Source organism: Danio rerio, chromosome 11 (assembly GCF_049306965.1).
Source record: "Danio rerio strain Tuebingen ecotype United States chromosome 11, GRCz12tu, whole genome shotgun sequence".
NCBI lineage: Eukaryota > Metazoa > Chordata > Actinopteri > Cypriniformes > Danionidae > Danio > Danio rerio.
This window is the reverse complement of record NC_133186.1, coordinates 46,722,717-46,734,253: the sequence shown is the minus strand read 5'-3', so window position 1 is coordinate 46,734,253 and position 11,537 is coordinate 46,722,717. Positions and strand designations below refer to the sequence as shown.

Sequence of the window (11,537 nt, the reverse complement as noted above, 5' to 3'; positions counted from 1 at the left end):
CTCTCTCTCTCTTACACACACACACACACACACACACACACAGTTCATACACTATGGCCAATTTGGTTCTCTTGAAAGCGGAGCACCCGGAGGAAACCCACATGTTGCAAACCCCACAAACGCCAACTGGCCCAGCCGGGACTCGAACCAGCGACCTTGTTGCTGTGAAGCTACAGCATCACCCACTGCGCCACCATGTCACTTTTTTAAACAATTTTAATCACGTTTTCGTGTTTTCTTATGAAGTGGAACCCGGTTTAGATTGTTTATAAGCGCTACAAAACACGAGGGCGTGTCTAAATCTGTGGGGCGTTGGAATGGGCGGGGCTTATGTGAGGCGTCAGTTGACCGGTGTCAGTCACAATTAAATTTTGTTGCATTAATCTTGTTAATCATATCATTCAGAAGGTCATGATTCACACTCCTTGAATTAATTTTATAGCTTTATTTCACATTCTTAGAAGATAAAAACACATTGAGGGTATGTTTTCTTGTATCCTCAAAAGTGTGGAAACTGCTGTATATTATTGGTACTGAAAGCGCTATAAAACGCGAGGGGCGTGACTAAATAGGCGGGGTGTTAGAATGGGCGGGGTTTGTGTGGGCGTCAGATGATATTTTTGCCACAATAACTGCGAAATAAATGTATACAAATTTATTTCATTTTTCTTGTATTATCAGAAGTGTGGTGGAAACCGTAGATTGCAGATACTGGAAAGTGCTACAAAACGCAATAGTATGAAGCTGCAGGCCCGGAGACCCAACCGCACGCTCAGACCTGCTCGCTCAGACGGCTAGACCTGCACTTCCAGACCTTCACAGTGCCACCTGCTGTTTAAAAGATCGACTAACCTGATTTCAGCTGCTTCTAAATTGTAATTTAAACTATTTTTCTACTATAAAATATTAGGCTGTGATTGAATAGATTATTATATGAAATAATAAACGTACTAGATTTTTGATTTAATACAATAATTCTATTGTATTTTTATTAATTGTATTTGTAAATATATATTGTTCAGTTGCTTCAATGTTTTTTAAACATTTGTTGTTGTTGTTTTTTTATCATTAAGGATTTATCACTGCTTCGTATTGAGTTGAGGGAATGAATATTATCTTCATATACAATAAATTTCTTCACATACAATTATAGTACTCTAGGTAATTTTCTCACAACCAACTTTATTTTTGTGTACTTTTTCATAAGGTCCTACAAGTCAAGTTGCAAACAATGCATGGAAAAATGGTGAAAAATAATAATTGGAGTAATAATTTTTTTTTTACGTAGAAAATAACATCAAATAAAATAAATGCTTTACATTCTTATTGGGGAGATTTTTCATTTCTAGAGCAAAAAAACTGGAAATATCTGCAGTCTTTGGTACACTGTATTAGTGTTGGCAGAGACCCACTTTTAATAAAAAAATTAGTTTTGATTTCACCTAATAGAGCTCATATTGTAAATTCTATGCAAATTTAATTAATATTTTGATTTCCAAAAAACATGTTTGTAATCATTACATAACTTGTAAATAATTGATAAACTGTTATTGTGTTACTGTTATTGTCTTAGGTAGCACTCTTAGATAGATAATACAGAAATACGTACAGTAGACCTATACAGCACTAAAATATGTTACAAATAATAATTGCGCTATATATTATAGGCTGCATTTTATTTAAACTTTTTTAACTTTAAAGTTTTTTTTTATTTTGCCAGAAAACATTGCTAGAAAATTGTCCCAGAATGGTACAATAATAGATAAAATAAGAGCAAGCTGTAAATATCATAAAATAATGCTCTTTTGACGCAAATTTTGATCAAATCAAACACTGAAATAATTCTTTGTTAGTTTAATATTTTACACCTCATTGATTTATGCCATAAAACTTGATAATTTTCAGGAATCGCTTTAATAATCAATAACCTTATTGGCGTTTCTGATGTTGCTACTTGCTAGAAAGTGCTGGTCTGAGCGTGTAGTTGGGTCTGCGGGCCTGCAGCTTCCCCTTACTCACAAAACGTGAGAGGCGCGGGGTGTTGGAATGGGCGGGGCTTGTGTTCAGACGTTGCACCACAGCAGTTGCAAATGTAAAGGGAACTTTCACTTTCTCATTCATTCACGGGGAGAACTACACTCATGAAACTGATTAGCCCCAAACTAATAGCACAATCCAATAGATGTAGAATAGAATAGAATAGAATAGAATGAAATATATATATATATATATATATATATATATATATATATATATATATATATATATATATATATATATATATAGATAATTTTAAAAATAATTGATATGATGCACAGAATGAATAACACAAGTTTGTTCATTTTACACATTTGTTTTTTATTATTATTATTATGCAGATTCCTAGATAGCAGTAGGAAGGTGACACATGTTTAAAAAAGCTGCTTTTAAACTTCCAAAGTAATTATTGAATATAATTATGTATACAGTCAGTACATCACCCTTATCACTACACAGCCCATAAACATAGAAACATTTAAATAAATAAAATAAGAAATCCTAAATAAATGAAATAAGAAAAAATAAAGAGGGTGGGTGGTGGATATATGATTCAACATGTTATGAAATAAATCAACAGAGTCTCTAAATCAGTGTTTCTCAACCACATTTCTGGAGGACAACCAGCACTGCATGTTTTGAATGTTTCCTTTGTCTATCACACCCATTAAAGGCCTTTCAGTCTCTGCTAATGAGCTAATGATCAGAATCAGGTGTGTTTGGTTAAGGAGACATGGAAAATATGCGGAGCTGGTGGTCCTCCAGCAACATGGTTGAGAAACACTGCTTTAAGTAAGTATTTAATTTGAAGATTTCCAAATGTAAAACACTAGTTTATTGTAATGGTTTTAACGATTTTTAATGTGGTCAATAGGGGGCGCTGTCATACTCCTAAAGCCAAACTGAAGTAACCATATTTAATCCTTTGAGCTCATTGAAATAATCATTGAAAAAACAAACAAACTGGGAGATATTACAAGACTTTTAAACTTTTATGTCTTAAAAGGTTACATTACTTTTTAAAATGTAACTATATAAAATTACATACAATTGTAATCAATGTCAATAGAATTAGGATATATGGTTCTTGGCCCAATAAAGGGTTAAAACTTTTTCCATGAACACGCCACACCCTTCCACCTTTGTTTCAAACGAATCACCTGAGGATTTACAATCATAACAACCGAAAATAAAACCAGAGCTTTAGTAGATTTAATTATCGCACTTTTTTCCTGACGCTGTCTTGCTTAAAGAGAGATGAGTGTACAGGTATGACTTTATACAGCTCTTTATAAATGTTTTAGTACTACAAATGAAACATTGTTTATGTAGACTAAATGACAAAAAAATAAGTCAACAAAAGGTATGTGTAATTGCATATCTAATAATAAAAAATGCCTTTATTTTTATTCATTTATTTATTGGTTACAAAATTTATATGTAATCTATAAAAAATCTATGTGCATTTACCAAATGTAATATCACAAATGCTTAAAATTTAAATTTGTAATTTATTTATTGTTGTCTTTAAGGCGGTATATTGTTTTCTGTTTTGACATTGCCCATGTTTTTCACCACATCTGAACATGCTAGAGGGAAAATGTCCAAACGTGCAGGGAATAAAATGGATTATTGCTCACCAAAAGGTACAGCACTCTTAACTCTTCATAAAATACATTTTATATCTGTAAATTAGCAGGTGAAAAAATTCTATATATATATATATATATTATATATATATATTATAAATTTTTTTTCACCATTTATTTATGCTTTTAACTTGCTTTATGGTATCTTAATTTTTCTTCCAGCAACTCTTAACCTTAAAAAGTTCCAAAAAAGTGACATTTTTATTAGTGTATGGTGCTATATTGTCTGCGTTGGTGTGGTAACTGTTCATTAACAGATATATTTTACAGAAGGGCTGCATGATATTGGTAAAATCTGACGTTTCAATATTTAGTTTTGCCATGATATATATTGCGATGTGAATATAATTTCACTAAATGACTTGAATTCCCTATTTGGAAAGATTTCATTAATTTAGAACGACAGGGATGATCAAGTCCTTTTCTAAGCAGTGCATCTGCATAAATTATAATAAACTACAAGCACAAATAAATAAATAAATAAATAGTCATTTATGGTTTTCTGGGGAGTCTAACAATATTCTAGCTATATAAGTACAGAAATGAACAATCAAATGTAAAATAGCATTGTCATCATAGCATAAATAATAAAAAAATAACAATATTTAGTAATATCTTCATCTTTTACTCTTTAATAACTGATATGATTCTGCGATGTGACTATTGACAATAGTATCCGGTTGCAGCCTTGATGATGAAAGCTGAAATTGCATCTCTCATTAATGCAAATGTCAGACACAATGCACTCAATAGAGCTAGTGAAGTCACTGTGAGAGGTATAGGGTTAGGTGTGGGCATTAAAAATCATTGCATGTGTAACCCCGCCAGTCCTACACCACCCAACCCACTCCGAGCTGGCATCAAACCAACAACCTTCCGCATGGGAGTCGGGCGCTCTACCAAAGAGGTTAAAGACCATGACCTCTTGTGTCTGTCGCTAGAGCACCTTTAGAGGTCAGAGGAGTGAGGTTTACCTGCACAGCACCTACTAGCTGGCCTCCATTACACATATAGCTCAGATTGCATCAGGACCAGGTTTGCATCCAGACCCCTCTCACTATTGTGGATACACACATTGCGATATCGATGCTCAAACGATATATTGCTCAGCCCTATTTTACAGTGTATTATTGTGCAACATGGATCAAATTAATTAGCATTTTTGATTGTTGCTTTAATTTTTTCTATTTTGTCTTCCAGAGTTAAGGGTAGTTCTTCTTGGGAAGCATCATTCTGGGAAAACATCGGTTATCAATACAGTTTTACAAAGCAGTGAAACAGCAGTGAAAGTATCCACAGATGTGAAAACAGAAGGATTTATAGACGGCAGGAGAATCTGTCTGATTGAAAGTCCTGGATGGTGGAAAACCTTTAATCTGACTGATTTATCAAACATCTCCAAACAGCAGCTGATTCGCAGGATTTCTCTGATCTCACCGGGACCTCACGCGGTTTTAATCGTGATTCGGGCAGATCGCACTTTCACTGATACTGATGCAGAATTTCTGGAGAAGAGTGTAGATCTGCTGGGTGAAAATATCTGGACTCACTCGCTCATCATCTTTACAAGAGGAGATCTGGTTAAACAAGAAGACATAAAGCGGAAAATCCAGGAATCTGCGCTCAGTCGAATTATTGGCAAATGTGAAAATAAATATCAGGTTTTCAATAATATCAACCCTCACGACCAGACCCAAGTCAAAGAGCTGATCGGGAAAATTGAGGGGATTGTTGAGAAAAATGGCAAGCACTTTGATATTGACCAGGAAAAAGTAAGAGAAGTCAAAGAGCAGTTGGAGGAAATTCAGACCAGAGCAATTTCTAGAAAATGCAAAGTAGAGCAGCAGCGGAGTACAGTTCAAGAGAAAGGTAAGTGGACTGTAAAGTGATGTTAAATGTCCTGTGAAACGCTCTGAAATATCTTTATTTAATATATCTCAACTGAAACATGAAGAGAGTGTGGGACTAATATTAGCTCCCCCTTTTAAAAACAGCCAATAGTGTTTAGTTTTCTCTCGGCTCTGCCAATGAGAGTGGTTAAGCTCAAGCACATCAAATGAAAAGTTAATGAGAAGAAGGGGGCGGGGCATGTCTGATACTAGAGAGCATTTTTATTGGTAAGATGGTTTGATGAGAAACTAAAGTAATGACAAAAAATCGTTGATCCATTTAGACAGAAGTGACAAGCTTTGGATGTTTATATCAGGTTTATGTCACAGATGTAGGGTGGGGAACGGAGCGATGACTTAACTAAAACACAAAATAGGTACTTATAAATTATAAAAAACAAAACGTAAAAACAGCAAAACAACCAAGAGGGGTGAACGTTAACCAAAACTAAAAGAAGTAAAGTTCGTAGACAAACTTCTGAAAGTTTAAAGTTTTAAGAAGTTTGAAACAGTTGTAAGTATAGGTGAGCATGTTTTTCTTATGGATTGGCCTGTTGCTTGCTAGGCTGTTGATAGGGGGTTTTGAGTGTTTGCTAAGTGGTTACTAGGGTGTTTTGAATGGTTTTTAGCATGTTCTAAGTGGTTGCTAGGTGTTGCTAGGCAGTTAATAGGGTGTTCTAAGCGGTTGCTAGGTGGTTGCTAAGGTCTTGCTAGGGTGTTTAGAATGGTTGTTAAAGTAGTGCTAGGTGTTTGCCAAGGTTTTCTGAGTGGTTGCTAGGCAGTTGCTAAGCTGTTGCTAGGTGGTTGCTTGGGTGTTCTGAGTGGTTGCCAAGGCGTTGCTAGGCAGTTGCTAATGTGTTTAGGTTGTTGCTAAGGTGATGCTTTGTTGTTGCTAGGGTGTTCTGAGTATTTGCTATTTGGTTGCTATGGTGTTGCAAGGTAGTTGCTAAAGTGTTCAAGGTTTTTGCTAGGGTGTTCTGGTTGGTTTATAGTTGGTTGCTAAGGGGTTGTTAGGTTGCTATGGTGTTCTGAGTGGTTGCTAGGCAGTTGCTAAGGTGTTGCTAGGTGGTTGCTAAGGTGTTTCTAGGTGGTTGATTAGGTGTTTTGAGTAGTTGCTAAGGTGTTGCTAGGTGGTTGCTAAAATGTGCTAGGTGGTTGCTAAGGTGTTCAAGGTCATTGCTAAGGTGTTGCTAGGGTGTTCTGGTTGGTTTCTATGTGGTTGCCAAGGCGTTGCTAGGTGGTTGGTAGGGTATTCTGAGTGGTTGCTAGGCAGTTGCAAGGTGTTGCTAGGTGGTTGCTAAAATGTTGGTAGGTGGTTGCTAAGGTGCTTTAGGTCATTGCTAAGGTTTTGCTAGGGTGTTCTGAGTGGTTGTTAGGCAGTTGCTAAGGTGTTGCTAGGCAGTTGCTAACATAAATTAGTTGCAGTATGAATTAGCAGGTTGCCAGCATATTTCTGGCATAAATTAGCATGTTTATAGGATGGTTCTAGTATCAATTAGCATGTTGCTATCATGTTTCTAGCATAAATTAGCATGTTTATAGCATGGTTCTAGTAGGAATTAGCATGTTGCTAAAATGTTTCTAGCATAAATTAGCATGTTTATAGCGTGGTTCTAGTATGAATTAGCATGTTGCTAGAATGTTTCTAGCATAAATTAGCATGTTTATAGCGTGGTTCTAGTATGAATTAGCATGTTGCTAGTATAAATAGTATGTTTGTTAGTATATTTTTAGCATGGATTGGTGTGTTGTTAGAATGTCCAATGTAAAGTCAATGGCGTTTTTTTAATGGAAGTCTATGGAACGGTTGCTAGGGTGCTGTAAGTGGTTGCTAGGGTGTGACTAGTAAGTTGAAAGGTCATCAGTGATTGGCAGATTGGTAGTCTGAGTTAAATGACCCGAAACGTAAGTCTGTATGACAGTCTGGGACAAAGTTATGAGGTCACAAAGTTTGGTCCAATGATAAGTCTATGGGACTTTACCGAATTTTCCGGGTCAGTTTTGGGAAAACCGTGAGTCGGATCAGATGGAAAAGATAAAGCAACTTGATTCAGTATAGTTTGGAGGTTTGGAGTTAGTTTGGTGGTTGTAGTATGAGCGGTCTAGGAGGAAATGCGTTCCTAAAATCAATCAAGATACTAGACAAACGACGCCTAATTGGCACAGGACAGCAGACATGAGGAGACTATAAGCAGAAATGACAGACAGGTGAACATAATAAACTAATAATGGGTTAACAGGGAGGGTTGGGAAAGACAATAGATAGGAGAACATGACAAAGAAAGCAAGACTAGAACACACTGCTAATGAAAGAACTCATTAACCGCGTGTTCACGCGAAACAAAACACTGAAGCACGCAGTTCATGTAAATATAGACTGAGATGAAGACAAAGACAATGACAGAATGTAAATGCTCGAGCCAAGAAAACTCAAGCCGAACACAACATACAAGACATGACAGGACTAGTGTCTGGACTCTGCCACCCAAAACAAGAATTAGCAAACCCGAAGTGGCAGAATCCAGACAGTTCATATCTTCTAAATGTGAATTTTGTCACTGTTCTGGAGACACTAGATAATAGAAATTAAAACTAACAGACTGAAACTAACATCTAACAAAACTTTACTTTAATTCACAATGAGTGCCTCACAATGTTGAGTAGGCTTGACAAATGCTCTAGTTAGTTATGAATAAGTTTTAATTAGCTTTTACGTCCAGTGTTGTGTTTATATTTATGATTGTTTGTTTATGTACAGTAGCACCATGTTCCTGCGAGACACGACATTTAGTTACAAATGAAATGACAATAAAGCTCAAACTTGACTGGAGCTAACTCTAAGTGTGTTTTTATTTTAGCATGTGTGCGTCGTCTTGAGGAGATCAGACTTGTTTTGCTAGGATGGGTCCTCGCTGGAAAGAGCTCAGCCGGAAACATCATCCTTAACCAGGACGAATTTATAACAGGGGGAAAAACTAGAGCAACTATGAAAGGATTCAGAAAGATCGAAGGAAGAAAAGTCAGTGTGTTGGACACTCCAGGCTGGTGGAAGTACTTAGCATCAGAACTCAACCCTGATTTCATTACATCTGCCATACTGGAAAGCATTTCAGAGTGCGAGAAGTTCCCTCATGCCTTCCTGCTGGTGATTCCAGCCGATACGTCATTTCAGAAAGAGCAAAAGAGAATCGTGGAGGAAAACATGTCCATCCTGGGAGAGGATGTGTGGAGACACACCATAGTTTTATTCACGTGGGGCGACAGACTTAGCGATATATCAATCGAGCAGCACATCGAGAGCGAAGGAGAAGCTCTTCAGTGGCTGATTGAGAAATGCAGGAACAGATATCACGTCTTTAACAACATCAACAAAGAGAATCAAGCTCAAGTCTCTGAGCTGCTGAGGAAGATTGATGAAATGGTGGCCGAAAATAGCCTGTTTGTTCTCAACACGGAGAAAACTCCAGTAAAAACCGATGGAAGGGCTGACAATCAGGAAGAGGTGATCATCAGACTGAAGGACTTCCACTGCTTTTTGGATGCAGGGTTTAAGTTAAAAGCGCAAGAAATAAGACTAAAGATTGAAAAGTTGTTCATGCATGTGATGGAGGAACCTCTAAATGCTGACGAGTCCCAGAGTAAAGAGTTTGGTGTCACATTTACAGATCAGAAAACACCTTATGACTCCCATCAACCTCCTAAAGTCAACAATCCACCTCAACAGGACAACAGTAAGTGGGATTTGTTTTATTTATCTATTAGGCCTTATGTATGAATTAGGCTGGCCGACACTCAGTGGTGTAAAATAACAAATTACAAATACTCAAATGACTGTAATTGAGGAGATTCGCTGTATATAAGGAAACTATCTGTTCACCAGGTTGTGTCATTTTTTGGGGTTGACTGCTTGTGTTTCTTTCAGTTCCTGAGCAGATTAAAGCGCTTCTGGAGAGAGAGTTCAGCAGATGGGAAAGCATAATCATAGATGGCGTTCGGGAAAGTTTGCAGGACATCAAGTCATCATTTGGTGAATATGTGCAACTTTACACATAATAGATGAACTGTCTGTGATCTACAGAGAAAAGCCATGCTTAATATACTTTAAACTTTTATTATGGACACACATGCTGCAAAAAATAACACACAAATACTGAAAAGACAAAACATAAACACCTGTTTTCACAAATAACTTGTGTATATATTTATACTATATATATCTATACTGCCAGTGGACAACACACTGCAAAAACTTGTTCCATGCTTAGAGTTTTTCTCTTGTTTTTAGTCCAAATATCTTCAAATTCTTAAATCAAGAAGCATTTTTTAGACAAGCAAAACATATTGTCTTGTCCTCAGAAATAATATGCCCAAATTAATTGTGTTTATTTTTGCTAACCCCATTGTCAGAGTATTTTGCTTGTTTTATTATTTGTCTCATTATTTCTGAAAATAAGACATGTTTTGCTTGTCTAGAAAATTTGTTTAATTTGTTAAACATTGATTGTCAAACTATAGGATAACGAAAGTACTTTTAAATGTACATTTGTGTTGTTAATTATGTAATTTGTTGTCTTTTTCAGAGCTTTCCCAGACTGAGAAGAGGATCAGGTCAATGGATGCTGTTGAGATGTGGCTAGAAAACTATTACCATTATATTGAACATACTATTGATAAAATTCAAGAACCAGAATCAGGGACAAAGAGAAAGAGACTGAAGACACAGTGATGGCATCAGAAACATGACTATTGAAAAGCAAGCAATCATGCATATGTACAATAATTTTGACCTCAACAAATATATATAGAATTTTCTTTTCTTTTTTAAATATTTCCCATATTATGCTTAACAAAGCAAGGAAATGTTCACAGGATGTCTGATAATATTTTTTTCTTCTGGAGAAAGTCTTATTTGTTTTATTTAAGCTAGAATAAAAGCTGTTATTAATTTTTTTAAACACCATTTAAGCTCAATATTATTAGCCCCTTTAAGCAATATTTTCTCGATAGTCTACAGAACAAACCATCATTATACAATGACTTGCCTAATTACCCTAACCTGCCTAGTTACCCTAATTACCCTAGTTTAGCCTTTAAATGTCACTTTAAGGTGAATACTAGTGTCTTGAAGAATATCTAGTCTAATATTATTTACTGTCATCATGACAAAGAGAAAATAAATCAGTTATTAGAGATGAGTTGTTAACACTAGTATGATTAGAAATGTGCTGAAGAAATCTGCTCTCTGTAAAACAGAAATTGAGGGAAAAAATATAAACAGGGGGGCGAATAATTCTGACTGATATATAAATACATACATACATGCGTTTTGGCTAAAAGTAGAACTAATAATTAATTACATATTTACGTTTAATTAGACTAATAATTTTACATAATAGAGTGCAAATAGCATTTGGATTTTTTAAAAAACACCTTATGTTTAATAAAAAAAATCCCCTTTAAATAATATTAATGTTCTCATGCAATACTAATTGTGATATTAATAAAGTCTTATTATTGAAGATGTCTTATACACTCAAATCTGTAAATGACTAACTGTTTTTCAGATTTCCTAACATATCATTGTTTATTATATTCAGTTCTGTTATGAATGCTTCAACACAGGACAATAAATTTGTTAAACAACAACAACAGAAATGCAAACACTGTTCTGTTTTTCACAAGAGTTGAAAAATCTTACACTATCAGGTTCATAATCATAAGGAGCAGCGTTTTTAATGGACTGTTGCATAAACCAGCTGAACAAAAACAAACAAAACAAACTGGTTTAGATCAGGTTTGGCAGGGTTATAGGTAAGTACATGTTCTCTGTAAACAGGGTTTGGTCCAGAGTTTCACTTACTGTATAAAGCTGATGGATTATAGTGTCACAATTATTTTGGTCAATGTGATTATTTAGCATGATTATGATGGGTCATATAACCAAAACATGTACAGTTGAAGT

The 11,537-nt window shown here is 35.6% G+C and overlaps 1 protein-coding gene across 3 annotated transcripts; it reads left to right on the top strand.

Moving 5' to 3' along the window:
* Positions 1 to 681: 681 nt before the first annotated feature.
* Positions 682 to 11,355, top strand: si:ch1073-365p7.2. 3 transcript variants are annotated; one of them, XM_073917176.1, is made up of 6 exons: positions 682 to 875; positions 3,631 to 3,683; positions 4,887 to 5,555; positions 8,434 to 9,306; positions 9,498 to 9,602; positions 10,156 to 11,355. In XM_073917176.1, exons 2-6 carry the CDS (start codon positions 3,638 to 3,640, stop codon positions 10,299 to 10,301), a joined length of 1,839 nt encoding a protein of 612 aa, XP_073773277.1. In that variant the 5' UTR covers positions 682 to 875; positions 3,631 to 3,637; the 3' UTR covers positions 10,302 to 11,355. The 3 variants fall into 3 exon arrangements, with proteins under 3 accessions (XP_073773277.1, XP_073773278.1, XP_021335601.1); XM_073917177.1 differs by lacking the exon at positions 682 to 875 and adding an exon at positions 3,161 to 3,306; XM_021479926.3 differs by lacking the exon at positions 682 to 875 and adding an exon at positions 3,163 to 3,306 and having other exon boundaries at positions 3,570 to 3,683.
* The last annotated feature ends 182 nt before the right edge of the window (positions 11,356 to 11,537 follow it).